Below are 26,681 nucleotides of genomic sequence, written 5' to 3'. Positions count from 1 at the left end.
AGCCCCTATGAGACCCTGGAAGCCAATAAGTACAGGCAATCATCCCCCAAAACAACTAGAACGGCAGCAACAACAAAAAAGTGGTATTTTAAAAAAAGTTTAAGATTTCATGTATGAGAAACTTTCTTATAATAGGAATATTTAACAGTAAAAAAAAAAATTGAACATGGAATTCTTACTCAAAATGACATCATTTTAGGCACTTGATTTAATAAAGACTGCAGCACTTTTGGATACAGAATTTTCAGACTCATGGCTTTGGACAATTGTAAGTTTTGATTATTACTATCCCCCAAAGCAACCTGTTAGAAAGGATGCATGAAATCAAATTCCCTAAGGTGAAATAAACTAGACACAAAAGGATAAATCCTGTCTGGTTGCACTTACATGAGAAAGAGCAGTTACCGGGGGTTAAGTGTGTGTATGTGGAGGGGTTGAGTTATTACTGACTGAGGACAGAATCTCAGTTTGGAATGAGGGAAAAGTTCTGAGTGGATAGTGGTGATGGGCGTACAAAAATGTGCTGAAATGTATCCTTAGAATGGTTAAAATAGTACATTTTATGTTATGTGTATTTTACAACAAAAAAGTCCCTGGAAAAAAATAAAATTCTCTAAATATTTGGGGGGAAAAAACCCCAACAACTGCGGGTTCATACATGTTCCTGCGACCTTAACACACAGCACACAATACTAGTGACATCTTGCTAGCTTTCCTTCCAAACTCAAACCTTACAGTGTTTCAACAGGTAGCACGTTCAGTCTTGCCCTGGCCAATGACTAGAAGCCTTTTCAAAAACCCTTATTCAAATGTTAATAAGGAGATAGTCACAATGGAAGAAAATACCTGTATAGAATATACCTATTCACAAACTTTTTTTTTAAATGAGGCTTTTCATTTTTTTAAAACTTGATTTTAGAGAGAGGAAGGGAGAGAGAGAGAGACATGGATGTGAGAGAAAAACATTGACAGGTTGCCTCCCCTATGTGCCCGACAATCAAACCCGCAACCAGGGTATGTGCCCTGAATGGGAATCACACCTGCCACTGTTTGGTGCACAGGATGACACTCAACCAACTGAGCCACACTGGCCAGGGCTCACAAACTTTATTTTTATAATTATTGTTAACGATTTGAATAACAAATATTCAAGAAAAGAGACTAGTTAATCTGAAGGCTAAGAACTTTTTTAGTATACAGTGGTGCCTCGGTTTTCGAATGGACTCCGTTCTGGGAGACCGTTCAAATTCTGAAACATTGGAAACCAAGCAGCCACAGCCGACAGCGAGGCCTCAGGACCTTGCCCTTAGCGGGGGCCGCGGGGCATGTTTGACTCCCGAGGCGGGTTCCAAAACCGAAGCATTTCCTTCCAGGTACAGGGTGTTTGTAAACGGAAACGCTCAACGGAGACGTTCGAAAACCGAGGTACCACTGTATATTTTTTCTTTTTCACAGTGCTACAATTATAACTGATGACATATTAATTCAGTAGACTTTCATTTCCTCCCTCATTTGCTGGGCAACTCAGATGCCAACTGTACTCCCAGCTCCATAAAGGGGAAGCGAATGGAGCCTCAGTTGAATGGAATTTCTGGTAGAGTGTGAGCTTTTCAGTTTCTTGTTCAACACTTTAGATCGCTTCTGCAAAAACAGACCAAGCTTCTCTCTTCCCCCTATGGCATAAGGAAGCTACACATGGAAACCAAGGGAGGAAATGGGAAAGGGGAGCCACAGCTTATGCAAATTAGATGAGGCAAATTAGTACATTATGTCAGGTAAAAGCAATGTGGGGCTGGAAAGAGAAAATAAAGTATAGGGAGGGTAAAAATTATTTCAGCCACAAGATCAACTAAGAAGCCACAGGGTATCTTCTGGGTATTATTAAGCACCATACTATATTCAGAGAACGACTTCTAGATTTAGCAGATAGCGGCTACCCAAAACACCCATCCCTGTAGATGCAACCACATTATAAACACAATGTAGTGACACCTTTGTTCTTACGGATTAGGCTGGCACTATGCTCCCTCCTGCTCCCTTGAGTGGGCTCAATTAAAGAACTGGAGAGAATCTGAGGGCCTGAAAAAGCCTTAGAGAAACAATGGAGAATTAAAAGAAATTCTGCCCTCTTATCATGAGACCATTTATCCAGTTCCTATCAACTCATAACGCAGACAGAACTCTACCCGCTTGTCTCTTGAGCAGGGATTCTCAGATAGGCCTGGGCCACCTCGGTACTTCAGGGTTCTCAGTATATTAAAAACATGAAGACATGCCAAAGCCAAAGGAAGGTAACAGACTGTGGTCCAATTTCAATACTTGCAAAGAATAACCTAATCCTATCGAAATAAACAATAGAATGATTGTGAGTATAACCTTGTTTGGAGATAATATCAAATGAACTGGAGGTCCCTGAGACAACCCCCCCCCCCCCCCAAAAATGGTTCTCTTCTGAGCTTCCCTGCGATAGGCCATCTACGACGAACTGGGCCCTCAAACAGGCTTACAGGCTACTACAAGACAAGTTCCCTGGTCTATAAACCCACTGTAGTTAAAAGCACCAAATTCAAATGAGAAGGTGGTTGAGAGCAAGGCGTTTGTTCTGTCTGCTTCAGGCAGATGCAAAGGCGGCCATTAATAGGCAAACTACAAGGAGGGAGAATACATAAGTAAAACAAACCCAGAAATAAAGATTATCGTAGTTTGAAGCCATCCATAGAGGAAAGAAATAGCCTCAATTTCAATAAATCTTAAGATATATGGCATCATGAATACTTCTGTCACTCCCACCAGCAGCTCACACATGGTTCACTATGTTGCCAGGCGCTCAGTGCTTTCCATACATCTGCTCATTTAATACTCATAACAACCCTACAAGGTAGGAACTATTATTCTCCTCACTTTACAGCTGAGGAAACTGAGGCCTAGAGAGATGAAGCATCTTACTCTAAATCACACAAGTAAGTCGCAGAGCCAGCTGAAGTTTGAACTCTAAAACTCTAGCTGCGTTAACCACACCCTTCACAAGGATGTTAATCTACTTTGAAGGCTAAATTATGCTTGCTAGGCTTAGGGGTATAATGTGCGTAAAAAGATAACACGGTACATCTTAGAAGGAATTCCAGCAAAGACACACACACACACACACGTGCGCGCAGTCCTTGCTTTACATGGAAAGTGTGGAACCATAAAAATGACCCTAGAAGTTGAAACTATACAAAGCCATTTTAATAATCAATGGGAAAATTATGATTGTTCCACGACGTTTACAAATTTATGTCACAACATGAAGAACTCTTATTGTGGGTTATACATGTACAGGGAAATAAAAAACATGGTAAAATGAGTATTTAGTATACGAATTTGAAACTTTATAAACATTAAGCATTACAACGTCTTTTTTTGGTTTTTTGTAAAAGCTTATCAAGAAGGTTTGGATAGCACTTGCCTTTTTCTTATGGAAACACATGATACTGAGTGAACATCTTTTCTATGCCTTGGCAAATTAGCAAGGATCAGCTTCCAACATTTGACCCTTTGCCCTTTCAATATAGTGGAATATCTCAGAGTTCCTTTAATTTGAAGTTGGTTTTTGTTGTTGTTTTTGGCTGGTGTCACTTTCCCTGGAAGATCTTCACCCTTTCCTTCACCACCACTTCCTCGTTTATGTCGGTAAGTTCACCTGCACTAAATTCCTCTGGCTTAATATCTCAGGTCTCTCCCTTCTGGCCAACTCTGCCAACCTACATCTTTCTTCATGTAAGCTCTTGATAGGGTTGTCTTCCAAAAACAGATGTCTCATCAGCAGTGAATGTTTGATGATCATCACACCACCTGCCTTGACTAAGTGCTAATTTCACAGCAGCACTGGCCCCCTCCCCTGGGCAGCACCACCACACCACCAGCCTGCCCCACAGCCCGATTCTTGTCCACTTCTTAAACAATGAAACCAGCCTTTACGGGCAATAAAGGTTCTTCTCCAGGCTCCTTGTAATTACCAGTTTCTTTCAATTCGGCAACTAAGTACTTCAGTGCTGTGGCCTGAACATTAGGCAAATTGATTGGGATTATTATTTTTTTTATTATGGTCTTCAATCCAGAGTAAATGCTCAAATTCAACCTTAAGTGGCTTTATGTTTCTAGTGCAATTTAAACTAAAATACATCGAAGCGACTTCAGCTTGTTTTTTATATTCAACAGACTATTTCAATATGGTTAAGTGCAGGACTCATCCTATTTTCACCCTGATGTTGCCATTTTCAAATCTTCTGTTCACATCTAACTCTGCTTCCTGTGCTGTTACTCTTTGTTTCTTTGATGCACGTTCACCTTTATTTTTGTAGAATGTCGTGTGAGTTTACCACCGGGAGACACGGAGGCTTCACCACTACATGCCTCGCTGTCCCTGCACGGACGGAATAACATGCTCAGGGACTAATCACCAACACACTGACAGGAGTGATGCGACTGGTCATTGATCCTAATGTGTGTCTGTTATTTACATAGTGACTTGTGGACTGAAGAACCAGCAGCCAACTTTGTACCTTACATGATGACTCACAGGATGTCATGGTGTTAAGGGCTGAATTGTGTGCCCCCCAAATTCATGTTGAGGTTCTAACCCCCAGTACCACCTTAGAATGTGACCATTTGGAGAAAGGGCCTTTAAAAGAAGTAGTAACGCTAAAATGAGGTAATCAGGATGGGCCCTAATCCAATTAAGACTGGTGTCCTTAGAAGGGGAGATCAGAACACACATACACGGAGTAAAGACCTTGTGATGACACAGGGAGAAAACAGCCATCTACAAACCAAGGAGAGAGGCACCAGAGGAAATCAACTCAACACCTTGATCTCAGATTTCCATCTTCCAGAAATGTGAGAAAATGTGTTGTTTAAGCCACCCAGTCTGTGGTATTCTGTTATGGCAGCCCTAGAAAACTAATACATAGGGTAACGGAAATTTGTTATTGGGGTGCTAATGTTTTTTAACTGTATCCAGTAATCGCAATTTGTACATACTGGAATGGTGCAGAGCGAGGCCTTCCTGTATGTATATAAAACATCTCTGCATAAGTGATAGCATCCTTTATCTTTCATGCCACCCTATAATCTAAGAGAACCTGCCCTGCCCACAATACTTGCTGCCTAGGCAACCGTGTTTCTCTATCAGGCAACTCCTCCCTGCCCTGGGCTCCCCTGGTGGGACTTGGGAATGGTCCCTATCCTCAGGGCACCCTATCTCCAGGCTTGTGCAGGGCCTGGCAGGAGGGTCTCTGCAGAAACAGAAGTGAGAGTGAATGGCTGAGTTAGTTCACTTCTCTTAGGAATTTGAACTGCAAGCGGGAAAGAATATGTCCAGGAGGTGGGGGAGCAGAAGCTGAATGAAGGCCACGAGGTAGCACCTAGACCAGAGATGTTATGACTAGAAATCATGAATCAACAGAGGACAACTGGAGATATGCATACTGTACTGTGAGAAAGAGAAAGAGGGGGACTGGTCCTAGGGAAGATTTAATTCCATGTACACAGACATGCCTGCATTTAGTTCAGCTATACAGAAATACATGCAGATGCACACGTGTGCACGCACACACATATTAAAGTGGCAGCAGAGCGTCTGCCTCTAGTTGAAGTTGAGAAGCCAACTGGGAAATGCACAATAACTTCAAGTCTGGATCTGTTCAATTTATGTCTGTATGGTGCTTCTAAGTATATATAAGACTCTTTGTCAAGTATGATTGTCCTGCTTTATATAATGCGAAGCCAAAAAAACTGAAAATCCAAAACAAAACTTTGAGTCCTGGTGAGCTAAGAGCTATACATATATTGCAAACACAACCTGCTATACAATAAACTTTAAATCGAAATCCCTAATTTTAAAGCACAAAGAAACAAGAACAGAGGCAGATATGACCAGATTTTACTAATAAACACCCTTAGTGCTATTCTGGCCTTACACGGCTCCCGTAGCTTCTTGGTATTCTAAGCCGGGACTAGCAGTTTCGCCAGGAATCCCTGGCTGAAATCAACACGGACAGAGTGGGGGTGGCAGAGGGGAGACGGCCCGAGACAAGTCAACAGAAACATAGCCAGCAATGTGCACAGGACAAACACAGGAACTGGCTCTAAGGGGCAGCAGCATTCCCATATAGGAAACATCCCCCAACACGCATTCCAGAAACAGCCTGTAGAGAAAACTTGAGAGGGTGCATAGCTTACAGTCACTAAATCTGAAGGAAGTTAAAAGGCTCCTTCAATCAGCCTCCACTTAAGACTCTGCCCACAGCACAGACCCTCTGCTCACTCCACTGGTCTCACGTACCAACAGTCAGTTGTGCTCCCCAACACCTCGATGCTGGTTACGCTTGTTATTGGAACTACATAGTTCAACTGGGTAGTACATAAAATGAAATGCAATTGTGAAAAGAAATAGGGTTCTTATTTCTACAAGCAGTGAGGGCAATGAAAGACTTCATAAAAAGTAAGTTGCTTAAAAAACCAAAAAAACACTTAAATTTGCCAAAGGCAATTATAATCTCTCATAATCTAGGAAGAGTCTGCGCTCAGTGTGCTTCTTAGTATCAGGATTCTCACTTAGGTGATGGATGTGTTAACTAGATGGGGGGGGAATTCTCTCACAGTGTAACAGTGTATACGTATATCCAATCTCCACAATATACTCTTCCTATTCTTACAATTTTATCAGTTATACCTCAGTAAAGCTGAAATAAAAAGATTCTCACTCTAAAGACACTAAAACTGGAAATCCTAAAATGATACATAATGGGCGTCACTTATGCAAGAAAGACCAAAGTCTTCTAGTCAGAAGATTCCAAGAGGCAACCTCAGCCTTACGTCAGGAATGTGGCAAACTCATGAGCATTATGGTTTTCTTTCAAGTTTTCATCTCTATATAATACTTTCTCACCTTTGCTCACATTTTCATTGACCGGCCTTCTACTTACTGGTTCTGATTATTTTGGTTAAGAAGGCTTCTGCTGTTCTCTCTTTGGAATGGGGGGGAGAGCACAGGGAAAGTCCTATTTCCTTGCTTGTTCTTTATTTGTCATGCAGTCCTTCACTCCCCTGCAATAAGACTGCAAAGCTCGATTCTGAATTTTTTCTCTAGAGTTACAAGCTACATCCCTGTTGGTCAGACCATAAGTACTTCTTGCATCAGGTTATGGCCCTGCTCAAGTCCCTAAATTATCCTCAGTGTATCAATCCCCAGTCTCCCGCCCTGGACTCCAGAGATCTCCATGATCTGATCTTGCCAGCCTGACTCACCACACTTCCCGGCATGTGAATATTCTCTGAGGAGCAGGAGCAGGAGCAGGGGCCCGGCGCTCGCCACAGCAGCCATATTTCTCCCCGCTTTGTGATTTCGCACCCGGCTCACCTGGAGCATCTTTCCCAGTCCCTTGTACCCGCGCGTGCCGTACCATGTGCTGAAGATCAACTCCAGCTGCCCACTCAGAATCTTTCTCAGCTGTAACAGGTCATTTCGGTGTTTTTTTTCTTACCGACATCATAGCTTATTTATCTCCGTTCCCTCCGGTACCTAGCACAATACTGGGGGAAGAAAAGGTAGTACAAATACAGTTGAATAATTCAACTTTTAGACAGGGTTCCCCTCGAAAACTTTTCTTAAGTATATACCTATAACACGGTATATAGTAACATATAGGTAGTAAATTCAAGTGTACTTGTTCTAGGTATTTCTGCTACTTTCCAGGCACAAAATTAGAAAGTCTAGCATCAAACTCTCTGTCTTCCCTACATCACCCTCTAATGATCTTCCCAACTCTCCCCTTTACTGTGAACCTCTAGTCACTCGGACTGATAAGTCTACTTCCTGACCACACAGTAAATACCTCAGCACCCAAGACATGAATATTTTTCAAAACTTGCCCAAAGCTTCTGAATTCCTGTATCTATTAGTCTTGTCTAAAGTCTATTTTATTTCCTGTCTCCTCCACTGCTCCTTACTTAATGTCTCCCTCCTGTAAAGCGCCAGTCTTGGGTTTCCTTATCTTTTTTCCCCACATCCCCCAAGGTTTTCTTTGGCCCTCCTTTTTCAGTCTTACAGGCTGTAAATATGCAGTCAAATAAATGCGGCCAATTGCTTCTTCTGAGTCCACAGCAGACATCGTTAATGAGCGTGATGTCTTGACCAGCAACAGGTGAGGTGTCTTGTAATGACCCTGGGAGGACATCTCGCTGGAGAACTCCAGAACTGCTCTCCCTGGGCAGTGATTTTCAACTTTTTTCATCCCCTGGCACACATAAACTAATTACTGCAATTCTGTGGTGCACCAAAAAAATATATTTTTTGCTGATCTGACAAAACAATAGGTATGATTTTGATTCATTCACATTGGACCGCTACTGTTGTGTTGGCTGTCATTTTTTAATTGACAATCTAAGGGAAAAGAGGTCAGTGCCCCTGACTAAGTAGGCAGGTGTTGGATGTTTCAAAAATTCTTGTGGCACACCGGTTGAAAATTGCTGTCTTAGGGGATATGAGACGTCCTTCGTGAAGGCTGATAGCATCACTTCTAGAGAGGGGGGCTCCTTTGTGGACTTTCTTCTGCTGAGCAACCCCTAGCTACTGATACTAGGTACCTAATGAGGGTCCAAGCTGCTGATATAAAATCTTCTGGAGGATCCAACTGCCCCTGGCTTTAAATGTGATCTCAATGTATATAGCGTCAAAAATTCTCTCGCTAACCTGTACTTCTCTTTGGAGTTACCAACCGGGATTTCCAATATACTACCAAACGTCCCAAATCAAATTTATCACTTTTCTTCCAACAGAGCAAATATTTCTCTTCTGGGTCTTACCTAAGGCCAGCGCCCCACTCCCAGAACCCCAATAATCCAGGGTTTTTAGAAACCTTTAAAATCATCAGTTTCCCTGATTATATTCCAGGCCTGTCCCCAGTCATCATGTAGTTTACCTTTAAAATACATAAATATCTTAAACAATGTTTATTTATAAACATCACTTTTTTTTTTTTTTTTAATATGTCTTTGTTGACTTCAGAGAGAGGGAAGGAAGGAGATAGAAACATCAATGGTGAGTGAGTCATTGATTGAGCCTGAAACCCGGGCATGTGCCCTGACCAGGAATCAAACCCCAATCACCTGGGTCGCAGGCCGATGCTCAACCGCTAAGCCACGCCGGCCGGGCAGCAAACACAATCTTTTCCCTTCTTTCTCCTTGCTCTCAGAAAAGCCTCCTCTCTCACAGGGTCAAATACAATGCACCCCCCTCTTAGGGTTTTCCATACCCTCCTCTAGGCCCTTTTACTGCATCCTTTATAACACAAATAAATGTTTGTATCCTCTGCTTAAGAAGAGGGACACATCACTGTCCCATTTCAAAAATATCCAGAATCTACATCAAGGGCAGGGAACTTTTTTTCTGCCAAGGGCCATTTGAATATTTGTAACATCATTCGAGGGCCATACAAAATTATCAACTTAAAAATTAGCTGTGAAAAAAGCTCCTAGATTTATTGAATTTCGAGTCCCACCTGCGGTTGCCTTGGCAGGGCCAGACCAAATGATTTCGAGGGCCGCACGTTCCTCACCCTTGCTGTACGTGCTTTCTGCAGCACAGAACAGAGCCCATTTTCTTTGGCCCCGCACAGCCTCCTGGGTGTGGCCTCACCTGGTTTTTCTTCTCCACTCCGGTCCCTATACACGATGCTTGCTCTCTACGCACAGGTCACAGTACCTATGAGTCACACATTTCCCTGTGTGGTTCCCTTGGCCTGGAATTCTGCTCCCCCTGATTCCCCTCCCTTTCCTACTCCAATAATGTTCATCTTTTAAGAAATGGCTCTAATGCCATCTGTCACAATATCATACTGAATCCCTCTTTTTCACAATTTCACAGGCACTTTTATTCAGTGTTTATTTAATTCTGCTCTGTATGAGAGTTTTGTTTTGTCTTAAAATATGTCTGAATCTCCTATCAGTCTGAAATCTCTTTTGGAATTAAAAAAAAAGCCACTTTAATCAAAATAGCCTCAAAGGCATTTAGATTGATGCCTTGCTCTCCACTGGGACCCAAACATCTTGTTGAAATAAAATGAAGTCTTACTGCTGACCCCTATCCTTCTTCCAAATGACAGGGCTTAACAACAAAACACATTTCAAGGCCCGGCTTACATGATTTCTGTTCAAGGGAGGGCTACACAGTAATGCAGTGAATTACAGTAAGTCAGGTAAGTGAGGCAAAATGAAGATTTTTGTTTGTCCTGCTCCAGCCCACCTTTTTATTTCTTTTTCTTTAACCTCACTCGAGGGTATTTTTTTCCACTGCTTTTCAGAGAGAGTGGAAGGAAGAGAGAGAGAAACACAGCTGTGAGAGAAATGCATCTATTGGCTGCCTCTGGTGGAAACTGAACCCTGGACTCTTCGGCCGGAGGGCAGCGCTCTAACCACTGAGCCAAACCAGCTAGAGCACCAGCCTACCTCTTTAAATCGCCTTTACTTTAACTGGTAACTATACAGACACAGCTCACTTTATTGCTCTTTGCTTAATTGTGCTTCGTAGGTGGTGTGTTTTTTCACAAACTGAAGGCAAGACCCTCTAGCAGCAAAAAGATTATGGCTTGCTTTACTGCAATACTCACTTTAGTACAGTGGTTTGGAACCGACCCCACAACATCTCTGAGGTGTGCCTGTACAATCTTCTCTGTGGTTCTAGCTTTGAGAGCTGAATGCCTTAAATAAGATATCCGAAACTGCCGGTGAAAGGGATCACCTAGCGTGGAGGAGCAATGAAGATCAACACTCCTTTCTCAGCTCCAAGGCAAAACAGTGTCCACAGTTCATTGAACAAGGTCAGCAGGCGCTCAGGGAGGGGCCCTGGCCAGCGGAAACAAGGCAAACAAGACGGGGGGAGACACTGACCTGCGCCCCCAGAGCCCTGTTGCTCAGCAGGGGTAATTCCACCAAGGCTCTCCCGCGAGAAGCAGCAGGCCAGCAGCCTTCAACAGTACGTCTCCTATGCCATCTACGAGGCTGTTCTGAAGACCTCCAGCACTGAGTCCTCCCAGGGTCAGCAAGAGATGCACCTATTGCTAACCAGCCTGAGCTCTGAGCTCCTGCACCTTTTCAAGAAGCTGTCGGAATTCACAAGCCAGGAGGAGGTCTGCTCAGTGGGCAAGGAGCTGTAAGCTAGGGTGTCATTTATTTGTCTTTCACCAAACCTCCACTGTCCCACAGATGTGCATCCATGTACATTTTCAAAATATAAAAGGCAGTAAACTCAACATTCAACATTCATTAAACATACATATCTGCCATGAGCTAACACTAAGTCCAAAACCATGCTCCGTGCCTAGGAGGACTAGTTCTCATTTGTAAAATGGGAGAAATACATATTCCAAGTCTCTAAGGTGATTAAAATGTGACACCCAGCCCAGCACTGGATGGTGGGGAGGAGGGAACATATAGGAACTGAGAGAAAGGGTCTGATTTGTCTCAAAAGTCTTGAAAATCCTATGGGAATAAATTTGGATTAAGAATTCAGTCCTGGTTCCTAAAACTAACATAATGTTATAAATCGATAATATCTCAATTAAAAAAACACACACCAATTCAGACCTGGGGAGGGGAATATGGTGTGATGTGAGCCAACTTTACAGCAGTGAAAAAAAGCACCAACTACGTAATGCGAGAGAGGTGAAAAGTCACCTTTAAAACAGAGGGAAAACAGCCTGTGAAACATGAAGCAGAGACATAAAAGCCCCGTTTAGAAAAAGAAACGAAAATTGCTAATCTGGCGTGGAAGGCATGCCCCTGCATATCCCTTAATGGCCCTTAAAAACCAGTCAGTCCTTTGGCGCCCAGTAAAACAGGGTGTTCTTAAGACCGAATGGAAGGATAGGAAAATACTAACAACAGGCTGGGGCTTGATGGATCTCATGAGTTGGGATTTACTGAAACTGCTACAAAAGAGCTGAGCCTCATCACAAGTTAAAAATAATTCTGGATGTAATGGCACCGAAATAACCCTGTCGGTGGTGATTTTACTTGGCTCCTTCTCCAACCTGGATACTTGAAGGTCACTGAGATTACAGGTGATTCTATTTTCTCCCCCTCACTCTGATTCTCTATTTCTCATTAAGCTTTTATGCCGGGGAAAATGCCTCCAAATAAACCTTATTTTAAACTTTATGTAAAAACACACACCAAAAAACGCTTCCAGTGTTTCGGGTACTGATTATAAAAATGCAGAAAGATACAACTAATAAAACAGTCAATTATCAGATCTGCGTAAACAAGGTAAGACAGCGGCAAATAAAACCCCTCACCTGGGTTTATTAGTTCTCTTGAAGAAAAATGTGTGTGCCCAGGGTTCCCCTGGAAAGCTGATAGTGTAGTCTGTTGGACTCCACAATATCCTTCCCCATGCCTTCCAATAATATCTCATGCCATTAGGGTACTGATTTTTTAAATTAAAGTGAATGCAAACAGATTCCATGTTGATAATTTGGGGGGAAACAGTGTATTTCAACAACCAAGATGGATCCAGTTAGCAGCTACTCTGCTAGGTAGTGTACAAGGGAGAAAAAAAATGACGGGACGGGTAGTTTCTTCTTGATGACAAAGTATGAGAAAATTCTTGGTCTTGGTCTGTACCTAGTTACCTGTGGCAGGTGGGCACTCCCATCATGAGCTCTCCCCCACTGGAGTCCTGTCCATCATGTCCTGCGGACACACAGGACGCATCTCAACTTTCCAAATGCTGCAAACTGCCAGTTACTCCTGAAAGTTCTCCAGGCTGGATCATGTACTGAGTCCACCAACGTGCTAGACAGCCCCTTGTCAAACCTGCATTTTCAAGAGAAAGCCAGGAGAAAATCTCTCACCCATGCCCCCCAGTTTTAGAGTTGGAGTCTCCGAGTTGGAGCCAGACTATGGCAAAACCACATAGTTCTTTCTAGAGTCACCAAAGATAAAATCTAAGGATAGGGCAGGAGAGATGGGGCCATGCTCTCTCCCTCAGCCCTGCTCCTCACTTCATGACTCTAGTGTGTGAACAAGGAAACTGGCCTAGAGAGGTGACATGACTTATCCAAGGTGTTACATAGCAAAACAACAACAGATCTGGAACCAGAGCCCTGACATCCTGATGCTTGAGCCCTGGTTCATTCCACAAAGTGGGAGAGAAGAATCAAACTACTGGAAACCCTGGTGAAGCTGACGTTCTGAGGGTATCATTTTAAGTAGTCTTTGGAAAATATTTTATAAGGTCCAAGGGGAAGATATTTTTTAAAAACTGCATCATGCATTAGAACTATGCTTTCTACAATAGATTATGAGCACAGTGAACTTAAATATTATATTTCAGCAGCAGCGGCTGAACCATAATCAAGTTCTCCCTAGAGCAAAGCTTCCTGGTGCCATTTGCAATTTTTCATGATTCTGACAACTCGACATCCTTTACAAAATAAGAAAGGAAGCCATCTGAAAGATATATGGCATTACTTTTAAAATCAACATTCTCTACTGGGGACTTTCTTATACAAAACTAGAAATGAAAACCCAACTAATTTAGTACTTTCTTCTCGTCTTTTAATTTCAAGTTAGGTTAGATGGATTAATCCAGTTTTTGCTGAAAAAGAAGAGGGTTCGAGCTAGAAGACAGCTGTTGTGAAATCTGTGAAGACTTTCTGAGGATAAACTGGGTTCAAGTAATGGTTGTACTTTTACTCATTTTCAAACAATCTTCATCAATGTGTTCTGAAATTAGAACGGAGACTTCAACTGAAAAGCGCCAGAGCACCTAAGTCACAATTGCATGCCTTTAGGATTCTTTTAAGAAATCGTTCCATGAAGACACAGATCACTGGAATCTTCCAATGGGAAAGAATGCAAACAATATCCACCTTGACCCATATTGGTGAAAAAAACAACCACAGAATCCTACTGACTCTGCAACCAAATCTCCTCTCCTAGCCCTCATTTCTGGCTGGTACACTCACTAACGCACAGATATTTACTGAGTGCTTACTATGTGCGAGGTGATACTCTAGTCTTGGCACCTGGCAGTGGGGCCTGGCTTTCTTGGAGCATAATACTAGTGGAAGGAGACAATGAGATGACCTTTAGATGGTGGCAAGGGCCATGAAGAAAATTGGCAGAGGCTATGTGACAGTTACTGGCAGGTCCTGGCTCTTTCAGCTGGGGTGGTCAGTAGGGATCTCTCTGGAGAGAAACCATTAGGACAAGTAGACAGCCATGGGACGATCTGGAAAGGAGCCTTCCTGGAAGTACAGGGGACCAGAGAAAGAGTCCAGTGTGGCAGCCACCCAGAGAGCAAGGGCTGAAGATGAGAGAGATTCAAGGGCCAGGGAGGGGCCGGATGACCATGGCCTCACAGGCCATGTTAAAGACTTTGGATTTAATTTCACTTGCAATGAGGCCACTGGAGGGTTTCATACAGGGAGTGGCAGTAGTGGGTAGAGAGTGATCAGATTTGGTATTTGCTTTGGAAAGTACAGGCTGACCTCTCTGGGTTGACGCCTGACTGTTGTGAACAAAGAGAAAAGCTGTCAGCCCAAATGCCTGGACTCTGCAAATGCCCCATGCCCCAGCTCATTATTTTGGCATCTAAATCTTGAATCTCTTTTTTTTGGTCACCGGTTGTGCTGCTGTATTTCTCCTCACTTGGGGGGCCCAACAGGATAGGTAAGAAAACTCCAGGAACACACGTGTGGCTGTTACTGAGGCCTGGGTCTCCCAGCAGCACCCAGGAGACGAACGCCACTACCTTCTGTGTCTGGAGGCCAAACCGTGTGCCAAAGAGGCAGCTGCCTTTCCATCCTCCAGATCCTGGGTATAAGGGAGGGCAAATCATAAATAATGCCCCCAGAGGCATGGCACTGAAACTCTAGCATGAAGGAGGAAACATGTTTAAACTGCTGATTTCCTGAACAGCTAAAAGCCCTCCAAGTTAGAGCATCTCACAATCTATTTTAATCTCTATTAATTCCCATCTGTGTACACTTGGAGACCTGCTCTTGACAAGCTCTTCGGGTTGGCTAAGTATGCAATATTACCTCTAATAGCATCTCTCAAACGTAGCTCTTAATTGCACTAATAAGGTGGGCCAGCCACGGTGGTAAGGAATAAAAACTTGACAATTAAAACGGCCTTCCCCAGTCCAAGTGCAGAGTGTGGCTCAACCCACCGATGTTCAATGAACGGGTGTTGAATTGAATTTGCCTTTAAACAGCCCCCATGAATGGACCCACTGATAAGAAAGCAAGGGATGATGACCATTATTAAAAGCATAGTGAAAAGTAAAAGTGAAAGCCGCTTCACGGGATTTGGGAGGTTGTCTTTAGATAGGTGGAAATCAAAGATAATGCATCTCAACGCAGGAGGGTCAGAGTCCCACCCAAAATCACTTATTTAGCTGGTGGCTGGGCCAGGACTGCAGGCCAGGACCTGGCTGCTGGCCCCAGTGGTCACCTGCAGGCACTGAGCAGTAAGTAAAAGGCAGAGTAGAGAGGCTTGAGGGCTGGCTGAGCAGTGCAGGTTGGTGGGCTTGAGATGAAAAAGCCTGTGGCCACGTCCCATAACATACTCAGCAAGTAAACATTTCTTCCTCCACAGTTCCGTTAATGAGCCAGGACAGGGGCCTCTTTACCCTCCTGTTACCTTTGTCCTGTGACTCTGAACCCTGCACTCAAGACACAAAACAGAAATATTGTTCTTCTCCTCCTATCACCTATTAGGTTTTCTCGGAAGTAATTTAATACTTTTCCCTTAATAGTTAATATTTGGAGGCATCCTTCTTATATGCCAGGTTGCATATTACACACATTTAACCTTTAGAAAACTCTGTGAAGAACATTCTACAAGGAAGCTAGGAGAGGTTACATGAGGCACCCAGAGTCACATTGCTAATTAAGTGGAACTGAGATTTGAACCTTGGTTCACCAGATTCCAAGACTGGTGCTCTTAACCAGTCTCCTAAACTCCCCAGACAGACAACCATCAAAGTTACAGTGCTGACACCCACCCAGACAGGGGCACAGGGACAGCAAAGTCATCCTTGTCCTACCTCCAACTTCCTTAATTATACTCTCCCCCACCTTCACCCTATGAATGAGGTCATTTCACAATGTATATCCATATCAAAACACCACACTGTACACCTTAAATATACACACTTTTTGTCTAAAAAATAAATACAAATTTAAAAACTTATTTCTTCATGTAGATATATTGATTTTAAAAAGTTACAGGACAAAACCAAAATCTTGACTCAAAAATACAGACATATTCCCAAACCCATCTATTTCTTTGCAGTAGTTTGCTCCATGTAAGGGTAATATGAACTTATTTGGGCTGGTTTAGAATCTGTATGACAGTTCCAACTTCCCACGGTTACTTTGAATGACTGAGTTAGATTTCAAAGGATAGAACTTGAGAGCAGAAATTCCAGGCATCACAGTTTAAAAAAAAATCAATTGAAACAAGTCCTTCTCACTTCTGAACCCTTAATACATATTTTAGTTGGCCCTCTGAGGACTATTTCTTCTCTTGAATTTACCCTCCTGAATTTTGAAAAGGGTGCATATTACAGTACAATGGCTGGTAAAGCAATCTAGCCAACAGACTTAGGAATAAAATAAAAATTGTAGAAAGTTATAAAAATTCGTTTACTACTGTAAATATTTCCCCAAACAATTCACAATTCTTACCGCCATTAATTAGTTCAGTCCAGCCCTTCTGAAGAACGTGGAATTTGGCAAAGCCCGACTCTATTTACTAGGGCCTTAGCTCTCCCTTGTGTATAAAAACGGAAATGCAGCTTGCTAGCAATGTTGCCCCAGTAAATCTGAGGGCCCAGTTTTAAAAGCTAAAAATGCCATTTGATAAAAGACAAAAAACAAAAAATAATTAAATCTTATATGATCTTATATGAAAAGCAAGGGAAGATTATTTAAAATGACAAAACAAAAGAAACATCAAACTATTCGGTATTAGGCACATTGTGCTTTAAAAAATTCAAAACAATCTTGCCAGTATAAAATAAAATATTTTGGGAAAGATATTTTATGGAATGTTTTATTGTATTTTTTATTATATATGTTTATATTTATTATATTATATTTTATTCCACCTCACAGAATCACTGATGCTCTCAGGAGTGATCCCAGCTAGGAGATTCCAGCCCTGGTCTGATAGCAGGTAGGGTGAGATTTAATCCAGCCCAGACAGAGGGGACATTGTCCTGTTTCGAAGATTTCTAGAGAGAGAAATATTCTCTTTATATAGTAAGGAAATATTTTGTTACTTCTCGTTGTATATTTCAACAGAATTCCAAATATTTTGTTTAAAATCCCAGTGTTTTTAAACCTTCTTCATACTATTTCCAGTTCTTTGTGACTAACTCTCATGCACTTCTTCTCAGCCTTTTTCCCATGTGGAGTTTGGCATGGGCTGGCCGTGACACAATGCCAAGGAGGGGATCTTCTCCTACAGTTGCACCCTGGCGTTATGCAGCATTTTAAGGCACACACTAAATTCCACTGAGAAGTGTTCCTTACTATCCCCCTATTATTATGTGGTTTAAGAGTCTCTTACTTCGTTTTCTCCACTTTGAGCTTTGGGAAAAGGGATCCTCAAAAATCGTTGTAGCGGTCAGTAGACAGGACTATGGGGAACCTACCATTCCGGCACCTAACTCGTGGGACACTCAAGTGCTTATTCTGGTGCCAGGTGGAGGAAAAACAGAATGTTCTGCGCTCCCTTTCCTGGAGGTCTCTCTTGAAACCCTCTGGCTTCTAAAACTAGCCCTAGCTATAGCCAGATTTAAAGATCTGAGGAAGGGAGTCTTACCACCATCATTTACAAAACATGGCTTGGGGCCCAACTGTACAGGACATTGCAAAAACTCAGAGGTACCTTCCTTTATCATCAGGAGCTTATACTGAAAGAAGCATCCTCACGCTCACGCATAAGGACCACACAGACACCAGCAACAGGGGCTTTCCACATGACAGCTTCCAGACATCAGATCAACTGTGAAACAAAAGCATACTCTTGCAGGAAGTTCACTCCCTCCATCAGGTTGGCAATTAAATATTATACAGAGCACATAATTCAGATAGCATTCCAATTATCTTCAAGTGCTGGAGGGCACAAATCACTCACTCAGCAATTAAAGAAACTCTGGGATGTCACTAAATGTTTTAAGGAAGGGAAGGATTCTGAAGTTGGCAGAAGGACCAAAGGAACAGGAAGCACAGAAAAGCCAGGCATTCCAGGATATGCCCTCAGCCCACTTTTTGGCTTCTCAGGTACCCCAATTTTACAGGGCCCCTGTTTCAATAATGATTACAATACTAGGAACATCACATGGTTAAACTAAAAAAAAACCTGGCCCACGGGGCTCATCAGACGTCTGCCAATTTAGGTCCATGAAACTTGCTCTCACACATAAAGAAACAGAGATATTTTTCCAAGAAATTATTAACACGAGCAAATTATTGTGTGTGCACAAATACAACGTCATATATGATTTAGGACTGTTATCACCCGGGTAGACCACGGCAAAGCTATAAAATGGTACCTCATATAATATTTTCTCTTCCACACTTTCTAAAGAGCCCATTCCTTGCTCAGGGGAGCAACATGCTGCCTTGGGGGGGAGGGGGTGGGATAAAGTTGGTATGCAAAGACAGAAAAACAAATGACACCACTGACTTCCAAAACTGGATGTGTGAGCCCAGCATCGGCAGCAGTCTGCACCAGGCCTTGTTGACTGAGAGGAGTTCCCTCAACCCCAAAGGCTCTTCCCAATCAAGAGCTGAGCCTGGTGGACAGGGACCCTCAGAACTGCAGGAGAAGCCATGGTGCAGAGCACTCGGACTAGGCCACCCATGTGTGGGAAGATGCTGTAAAACAGGGAGGCAGGGTAGAGAGCCTCCCTGCAGAGAGAGGGAGTCAAGAGAGGCAGGAGGTCAGGACTGAGGATATTGCTACCTGTTGTATAAAACAATTTGGCTGTTGTCCTGGGTTCCTGGCAAGGGAGTTTCTAAAACCCTAGGAATTTCCTGAGTGATAGCTGTCTCTGTTATGCTAATGAGGCATCTTAAGGTGCATCCCAGTTCCAGCTTCCACCTTTCTCCAGATGCCATCTTGGGAAGGAGGATGGGACAGGAGCCCCTGGGGGGAAGCGAGAAACAGCCCATAGCCTACAGGAAGGCTGAACTGACTACGGGAAAAAGATGAAGTTAACTTGAGACTGGTTAACACCGAAGAAATTTAGGTTTCCTCAATGGAAACAGGAATTTTAAAACAAACTAAAAGCCTTTTTCTTTTCTCTCTTTTTTCTCTTTAACTGAGCTGTGTTGAAAATTGTGATCCTTCTCATTTAAAACAACATGACAAATACAGAAAAAATTGTTAAAATCTTCCAACTAAACAGATTGTCTAAAGGACACTGTGGGAATTTTTAGCATACTATGGTTATAAAATAAAACCTGTTTGTGATGAAACCATAATAAAATCTTTAAAGAGAGTGGCCATATCATATCACTTAACTTTAACCTAAGTGTTCTGAGGCAGAGACTGCTACCTAGTCACCAAAATCTCACTTTGCTGGGATTGCAGCCAGGCCACAGTTCCCAGTCTTCCTTACAGCTAGCGTGGCTGCAGGACTGAGTGCTAGCCAATGGAAGGTGAGCAGAAGTGACACGGAACCTTCAGAGCTAGGCCATTAGAACCCCACACCCACCACTCCATGCTGTCTTCTCCACCTCCAGCTCACTAGGATGTCTAAGCTGGCAGAGGCTCCCTCAGCCTGGATCCTTAAATGGCCCACAGGGAGGGATGCTGTCCCCACCAACCAAGAATGCCCACCGTGGACTTCTATGTGAGACATAAATTCTACTTATTTTTTTGAGTAGGCCTATGAGTAGGGCATGAACAGATGTTCACCTGTTGCAGCAGTGAACATCACTGTAGGCTACACTCTTATACATCAATCATCAACTGGTGCGATTTCAACTGGGCAATCAATGCGCACTTAGTTTGCCCACGGAAGACCTAAGTTCTGGTAAGATGTAGCTTATCCACTAGTCAGGAAACCAGGCATATCAGCAACTACCACGAAAACCAGGAAACTGGATTTGAGCTGTGACAGAAGGACAAGCAAAGAAATATAAGAACAGAGTGGAAAGTAGTGCAATCAGCATTTAGTTGTAGAGGTCATCAGAGAAGTGGTGGCAACTGAGTTGGGCCTTGAAGGACAAGTAAAATTCAAAAGAAAGAGGAGGGTAGAAAGTTCATTCCAGACCAAACATGAGTCTTCAAACATTCATGCAATGGGATGTGATGCTAAAAGGAGAAAAAATATTGTTCTGTTCACATGAGGGAACAGAATCCAGGCCAGTGAGGAGCAGCTACAGGGAAAGGATTCCGTTCAGAGAGAGGAAGATCTGGGGGGGCTATGCAGACAAGAAGGTGAGTGTTTACTTTAGGGCCAGCCAGCCTCTTGGCATGGGCTCCGCAGACAATGTGATTTAAGCACAGAACGGGTAGCTGCCCCATTCAGTTGCCTTCCAACTCTGGGATTCTATGTATCTTCGATGCCTCTGCCAAGCAGGCTTTGTCCAACATTGCCAGGAAAAAGAAGAATTATTGTAGCCCTGTTACAGCATCTCTTACACGATGGTTCTTGCCAAATTCCCTTTCAAGGCTGTGTTGGCTGGGTTCACCCAACGTGTTCAATCTTAAGCCGGTCAAGAACATCTCTTCACATGCAGGCCCATGAGAACCCCTTGAATACAATTTTATGATTAGAAAGCTTAAAACATACTGATATTAAACAGGATTGCTACTGGTAAACAATAAAACAAATGACAGTTGTATCTATGTTGAACACTTAGGCCACAGGACATTCTGCATTGGTTCCTGGCTAACAGCAAGTTACCAGCTCATACCAAAAATGGACATCCACTTCTCAAAAGCTGGGGTTCCAAAAGAAATTATTACAATAGAGCTGGACTACGAAAAGTTTTGTCCTCCTTGGGTGACTTATCTCTCAATGCACCTTAGGTTGAAAATTATGAACATCACTTTCACAGTGTAGTTTTGTAAAACAAACCTAGTTTCTATCCATTTTTTAGATGTGTAGGTTACCGATCAAAGGAAGTCTACTAGATACACCAGAAAGACAAATGTTACACTAACATTATTGATAAATTAGTAACTTTCCACTTTCCTCTTATTAGGTTATAATTTCATTTTGCAAACATCCATAGTCTCTACTATGGGCTAAGCACTGTGCTAATCATTAGTGATAAAAAGTGAATAAAAAAGGAAAAAAAAAGAGGTATTCTAAACCTGTAAACTTTCTGAGATTCATAATGTTATTTTTCTTAAGAGCATTTCCTAATGATGATTTAAAAAAATAAAAAGTTCAGCTACATTCTTACCCAATAAACAAGGTTATTTTGCTTACAGTATCTGGAGATTATGCATATATAAAGATTGACTTTAAAATGTTGGCCCAGACTAATGTCTCATCTCCTGTAAGTGCTCCAGGTACTTAATTCATTACTTAAATAAAAGAGAAAGGGAACATATTTTTCTGAGCTCAGAAATGATTATTAAACAAACACAAATCTCTTTACATTACGGAACCAATCTTAGTTACACAGCTACAGCCTCAAGATAGTGAAACAAAAGAAATCCATAAAACCGTATTCTGAGGCCACTGGAATATTTGGATATGACGGTAAACCAATCACACAAAAGTTACATTTCATAGCCATTGTTCAAACATAAACATGAGCAATGCTTTCTTAGTCTTTCTTTTCAGAGTACCACAGACTTCAATCTTTTCGAAATTTAGAACACGCCTCTTTCATCATACAACGTCCCGAGTAAATCACATCTTAAGTGGTGCCAAGACCTGCCTACTATTGCCATTCAATCTCAAAATACCTTCGCCTTTCTACTCACCTACCTACTTGCAACCTGGGTCCTAAAATCCATGTTCTACAAACCTTGGAAATTGTATTCCCTTTTGATAAAATGAACAACTCACAACAACAGCCTCTATTTTGTTTGGTTTTCACCCAACTGCGTTACTATTTCCAGCATGCATTTACTGGCCCTGCCTGAAATGCATGTCCCAGATTGCTCTGTCTGTCTAGGTACTCAGTCTGCTCCCATGAAGCAGAAGGAGGGCCAACCCTTCAAATGGAAGATTCACACTGGCCTTGGAGTTCACACATGTGGCTCCTACGAGCTTTTTGATATTTTTGTGCTCCCCAAGGAACCTCCTGAGATTTCATTTCTCATTCAAGGTAAGAAATCAACCTTTTCCAAAGCAGTACACACACAACCCCCACAAACCCAAACTAAAGAAAAACATTTCTAAGCATCAACGGCCCGAGTCTCAGGCCCCAGTCCGGGTTTGCGATGGACAGGCAGATCAGATCAAACTGAAAGCAAACACACGAATGCAACACTTGCTGATTCTGTTATTTCTAGCCAGCTGTGTGACCCTGCAATCGTCACTGAACCTCTCTGGGCCTCAACTGCTTTGTCTGTAAAACCAAGAGAGCACCAAGGAACCTTCCCGCTCTAGTGAAATAACAATGCAGTTAGAAGATGCCTGTCCCTGAACCGTCCCTGAACCATCCCTGCAGGCCTTGGAAAAGTAAAACTCCAATTAAAGACCAAGAAATGAGGAGGCCCAATTAAAAAGATCCCTAAGGCCCCCTTCCACATTTTGATTCTAACTCCGAGAGAGTGAGGCATGACCGGCCAGGCAATTGGTCGTAAAACATTAGTGGGTCTCCCAGCGCTAATAATCCTGAGCTTCCAATGGCCAACTCTGCTCCAGCAAAAAAAATAAAAAATAAATAATAATAATAATAAATCTTCATATTTCAAGGTACTGCCTTGAAATGTGGAACGATTCCACGACAACAGCAGAATGACTATGCCCATGTTCAACAGCCATGTAGCCTTCCCTGGCCACCTGCGCCCCCGGAGGGCTGGGGCTTTCGGCCCCGCTTTCCCGAGCCCGCCGCAGCGCCCCCTGCCGAGGACAGGTGGGAAGGCCGCACCTACCCGCAGCCACTGCTTCTCGGTGAGGGCGTCGCTGTAGTCCACGTCCCGGCGCTGGCGAGACCCCCGGCCAAATATCTTCTCCTCCTCTTCCTCACACGTAAGCCTTTCCACCTCGGCGTCATCTTTGATAATCCAGGAGGGCAGCTCGTCTTCCTCCATCAGGCGAGGCTTGCGCTTCGGGTTGCGGGCGTCCTCCCGCCGCCGGTCCATGTCCATGCGCTGGGGAGAGGAACAGAGGCGTCACCCGTGGGAAGGGGGTTCTGCACGGGACCCCTTGAGGGCGCGTCCGGCTTGCACAAGGCGTCCCCCCCCCCCCGCCCGCGGGTCTCTTTCAGCGTGCCCCATGGGGACTCCCTCTCCTGGGAGTCCTGGGAGTGACTGGGCAAGGGCACCTGCCCGAGGTGGTATCCCTACCCACTGCTGAAATGGATGTCCGTGTTTAAATAATAATCTTTAAAAGTTCCTTTTCTTGGTATATGTGTGTTAAAGCTTCCCCTTCAGTAACAGTGAGAAGGTTCAAATGGGGCACGTATTTCAAAAATACGAGCCCTGGAGATATAATTCATTGCTGTCCTGGCATAAAAGTATTCTTCAAACATATATTTAAAAAAATAATAAATTCCTTTTTTGACTCTATAGGGCCCATGCTTTTGAGTAAACAACCAGGAAATAAAATCAGCGACTCAAGTGTCTCTAACAGAGTAGCCACCACCCTCGGACTCTGACATGGGGGCGTAAATGGTTTGATGGGTCAGTCGGCCGTGAATGTATTGAATTTTCAGTAAGCCGCAGGTTCTGTGAGAGGGTTGTCCCTTGATTCTTTAGCTTTCAAAAAGTTTAGCTCTTATGAACGTATAGAGAGACAGACCTCAGAGATAATCCCATGTCAACTGCTCAAGTTATTAGAGAAATGGAACTCCCTTTTGTATTTTTTCATAGCCTTCAAAATGTGCACTTGTAAATAAAATATATGGCTTTAACTTATAACGAAACAATTTGATAGCTGGAAAAAAGCAAACAAAACCTTCACTGAGTTGCAATGTACATTAGTTATATATATCACTAACTAATGTAACATTTCTACAACTGCAGAGACCCTTAACTATTACACGATTTACCTTTTCCCTCTTTCTGCCTTCTCTTTAATACAATTTTTCCATAAGAGCTATAACTGGTAACAGAATGTAAATGAAACTTCTATTCAAATCCAAATTAGAACTCTAGAATCTATTTAAAAATTAAAGTTCAAAGTCCCTTAAACTATGCTTAAACATTTTTGGAAACCATTATATTCCCAAGATGGGCAGGCGTGGAGCACGGTGGAGTCCCATTGGTAGATAAAAGTGGTCATCCTGTTCCGTTATGTGCTGTAGTTAGCTGGAGGGGCTGTTCCTAATCCTGCCTTCGAATGCTCTAGTATCAGAAATGGGATCCACCAAACCTTTGTTATTAGCACACAGAGGGTGCCATGTGAACAGTGCAATCAAAAGAGGGACCTCTTCAGGTAATCTCTTAATAGTTACGAGATAGCTAATAAAACACTTTTTTGTTGTTAATGTGCTACAATGAGATGACAACGTACTGCCGCTTCCATTTGTGGTTAGGCCACTCTGCTACCTATATCAGGACCTGTAAGGTGACATGCCATGCATTTGTCCACAGTTGAGAAAATAAATTTTTGCTGATATAAAAGAAAATAAATTACACTTGCTTTTTTTTTCCTTTTAGAAAGAGTTGATGCAATTTTTAATCAGCTTAAAGATCTGATGACTGCATCTGATTTCTACTTGCAGAATACCAGTAAAAAATCTGAAGATGATATTCAAGGGAATCTAATTTATTATTCAGATATTACATGAATGTTTGTCTTAAAACCTGGTAATAAACTTTATGCTAACAAGTACAAATACTTTTAAAAGCACTTCTTGCCTTTGTGGGGAACACAGCAGCTAAAAGTTTAGTGTTTATATATTAACAAAATGTTCCAGTTATGTCCCTTGACCTGTCAAAGATCTTTTTAGGTAAAATTCACAGGTAATCAGTATGAGAGAAAACTTTTTCTGAAGTCACACTTTTAGAAGAACATGAAAAATGTTCAAGAGAAAGGTTTTATTTTAAAGAGACTATCTGCTTAATGTGTGTTACTTAACTACAGTGTCTATAGTCAAAACAAGTTTATATTCACTTTACAGAGAACTAACTCTTTTATAATAGCGGATAAAGAGTTTAAATATTGAAATCCAAATCTAGCTCACATTCCATTCCTGTTTTAATCCGAGTAGCTGGCAAGGTTTCAAATTTGATTTCCTGCCCCCTGGTGGAGGTGCTAATGAACAGTGAATTGGCTAAAGGCAGCCAGCTGATGACAAGGCTTTGAAAAACACTCAATGGAATATACAGATGTTGATTTATAAAGCTGTACACCTAAAACTTATATAATGTTATTAATCAATGTAATTCCAATAAATTTAATGGAAAAAACAAACAAATAAAAAACTAAACTAAATAAAAAATATGTATAATCCAAATACGAGAAATCAACCTTTACAAAAGAAGCAGAGCATTCACAAAATCAAAATATCTACAGAAAAGTGTTTATCACCTTCACCAGTTCCAAGCCTGTTCTTTGCGTGATAAAATATTCCCAAATTAAAAGAAAGCTGTGACTTGGCCAGACATTCCATCCCCGCCCCCCCCGCTGGAGATTTCAATTTCTACAAATACCCAGCCCAAAAGTATGAAAAGAGAAGTACTCTTTTCCCCTTATTCCCGGTCTGCTAAAGGAAATCCCCATTTCTGGGCCTACTCTAATTTGTATAATTGCAGCAGGCAGCTTACCCTTTCCAGGGTCTCAGGAGCATGTGAGGCTAGAGCAGCGCTGAATTAACAGCCCATCCGTGATCAGCCGGGGAAGGGGGAGGGCCTCCCGCCTCTGTGTTCCCGGTAATCTACATTTCAATAAATTCCTCAAGGGGAGAAAAGACGTCTATTTCCTATGTGTATCTCTACTCTCCCTAAATTGATACTATCTATAAGGGCGGTGACCAACAACAGGAGTTAAGAAATTTAGGTTTTTTTGAGCACCCCATGTTGACCACACTGTGAAAGTCTTTCTTTTTGTGTCATTTCTCTCCAAAATGGCCTAACCTGGGTCCCGGGGTGGTTCATTTAGAAGGCGGAAAAATGTGCACATACTAGGTTAGAAGTTATTCCCATAGGCACCTAAAAGTTTCCTGAGAAAGAATTAAATGTCTTTCATCTTGAACCATTATGTGTGGACATAATCATTGTTCCTAGACAAAAATCACCTGATCACAAAAATAACCTCAGCCTCCCCACAGCTGGAGTTCCCTTCTCAGACCGTCTAGGCCAACAAGGCAGAAATTGAAAACCCGTGGGTCATGTTTGGCCCACGGTCATGTTTTGTTTGGCCTGCAAGCGTTATATAATAATAACAAACTGAATTTAGTTACAAACATTTTGAAATCCAGAGACTGAATATAAAAGCCCAGATTTCCAGCTTCTCTGGAAAATTTGGGATTTCTGTCTTC

General features: G+C 42.5%; 1 protein-coding gene across 5 annotated transcripts in view; it reads right to left on the bottom strand.

The window, feature by feature from the left end:
* SMARCA2 (SWI/SNF related BAF chromatin remodeling complex subunit ATPase 2) overlaps positions 1 to 26,681 on the bottom strand; it is a 157,106-nt gene that overhangs the window by 31,966 nt on the left and 98,459 nt on the right. For all 5 annotated transcript variants that reach the window (XM_081151009.1, XM_081151012.1, XM_081151011.1 and 2 more), the window contains exon 27: positions 23,131 to 23,349. In XM_081151009.1, the coding sequence (XP_081007135.1) occupies positions 23,131 to 23,349 (219 nt within the window). The remainder of the gene's footprint in view (positions 1 to 23,130; positions 23,350 to 26,681) is intronic.

Source organism: Miniopterus schreibersii, assembly GCF_964146895.1.
Source record: "Miniopterus schreibersii genome assembly, chromosome: 11".
NCBI classification, from domain to species: Eukaryota; Metazoa; Chordata; class Mammalia; order Chiroptera; family Miniopteridae; genus Miniopterus; species Miniopterus schreibersii.
Note: the sequence above shows the minus strand (reverse complement) of the source record. Positions and strands in the feature narration are given on the sequence as shown.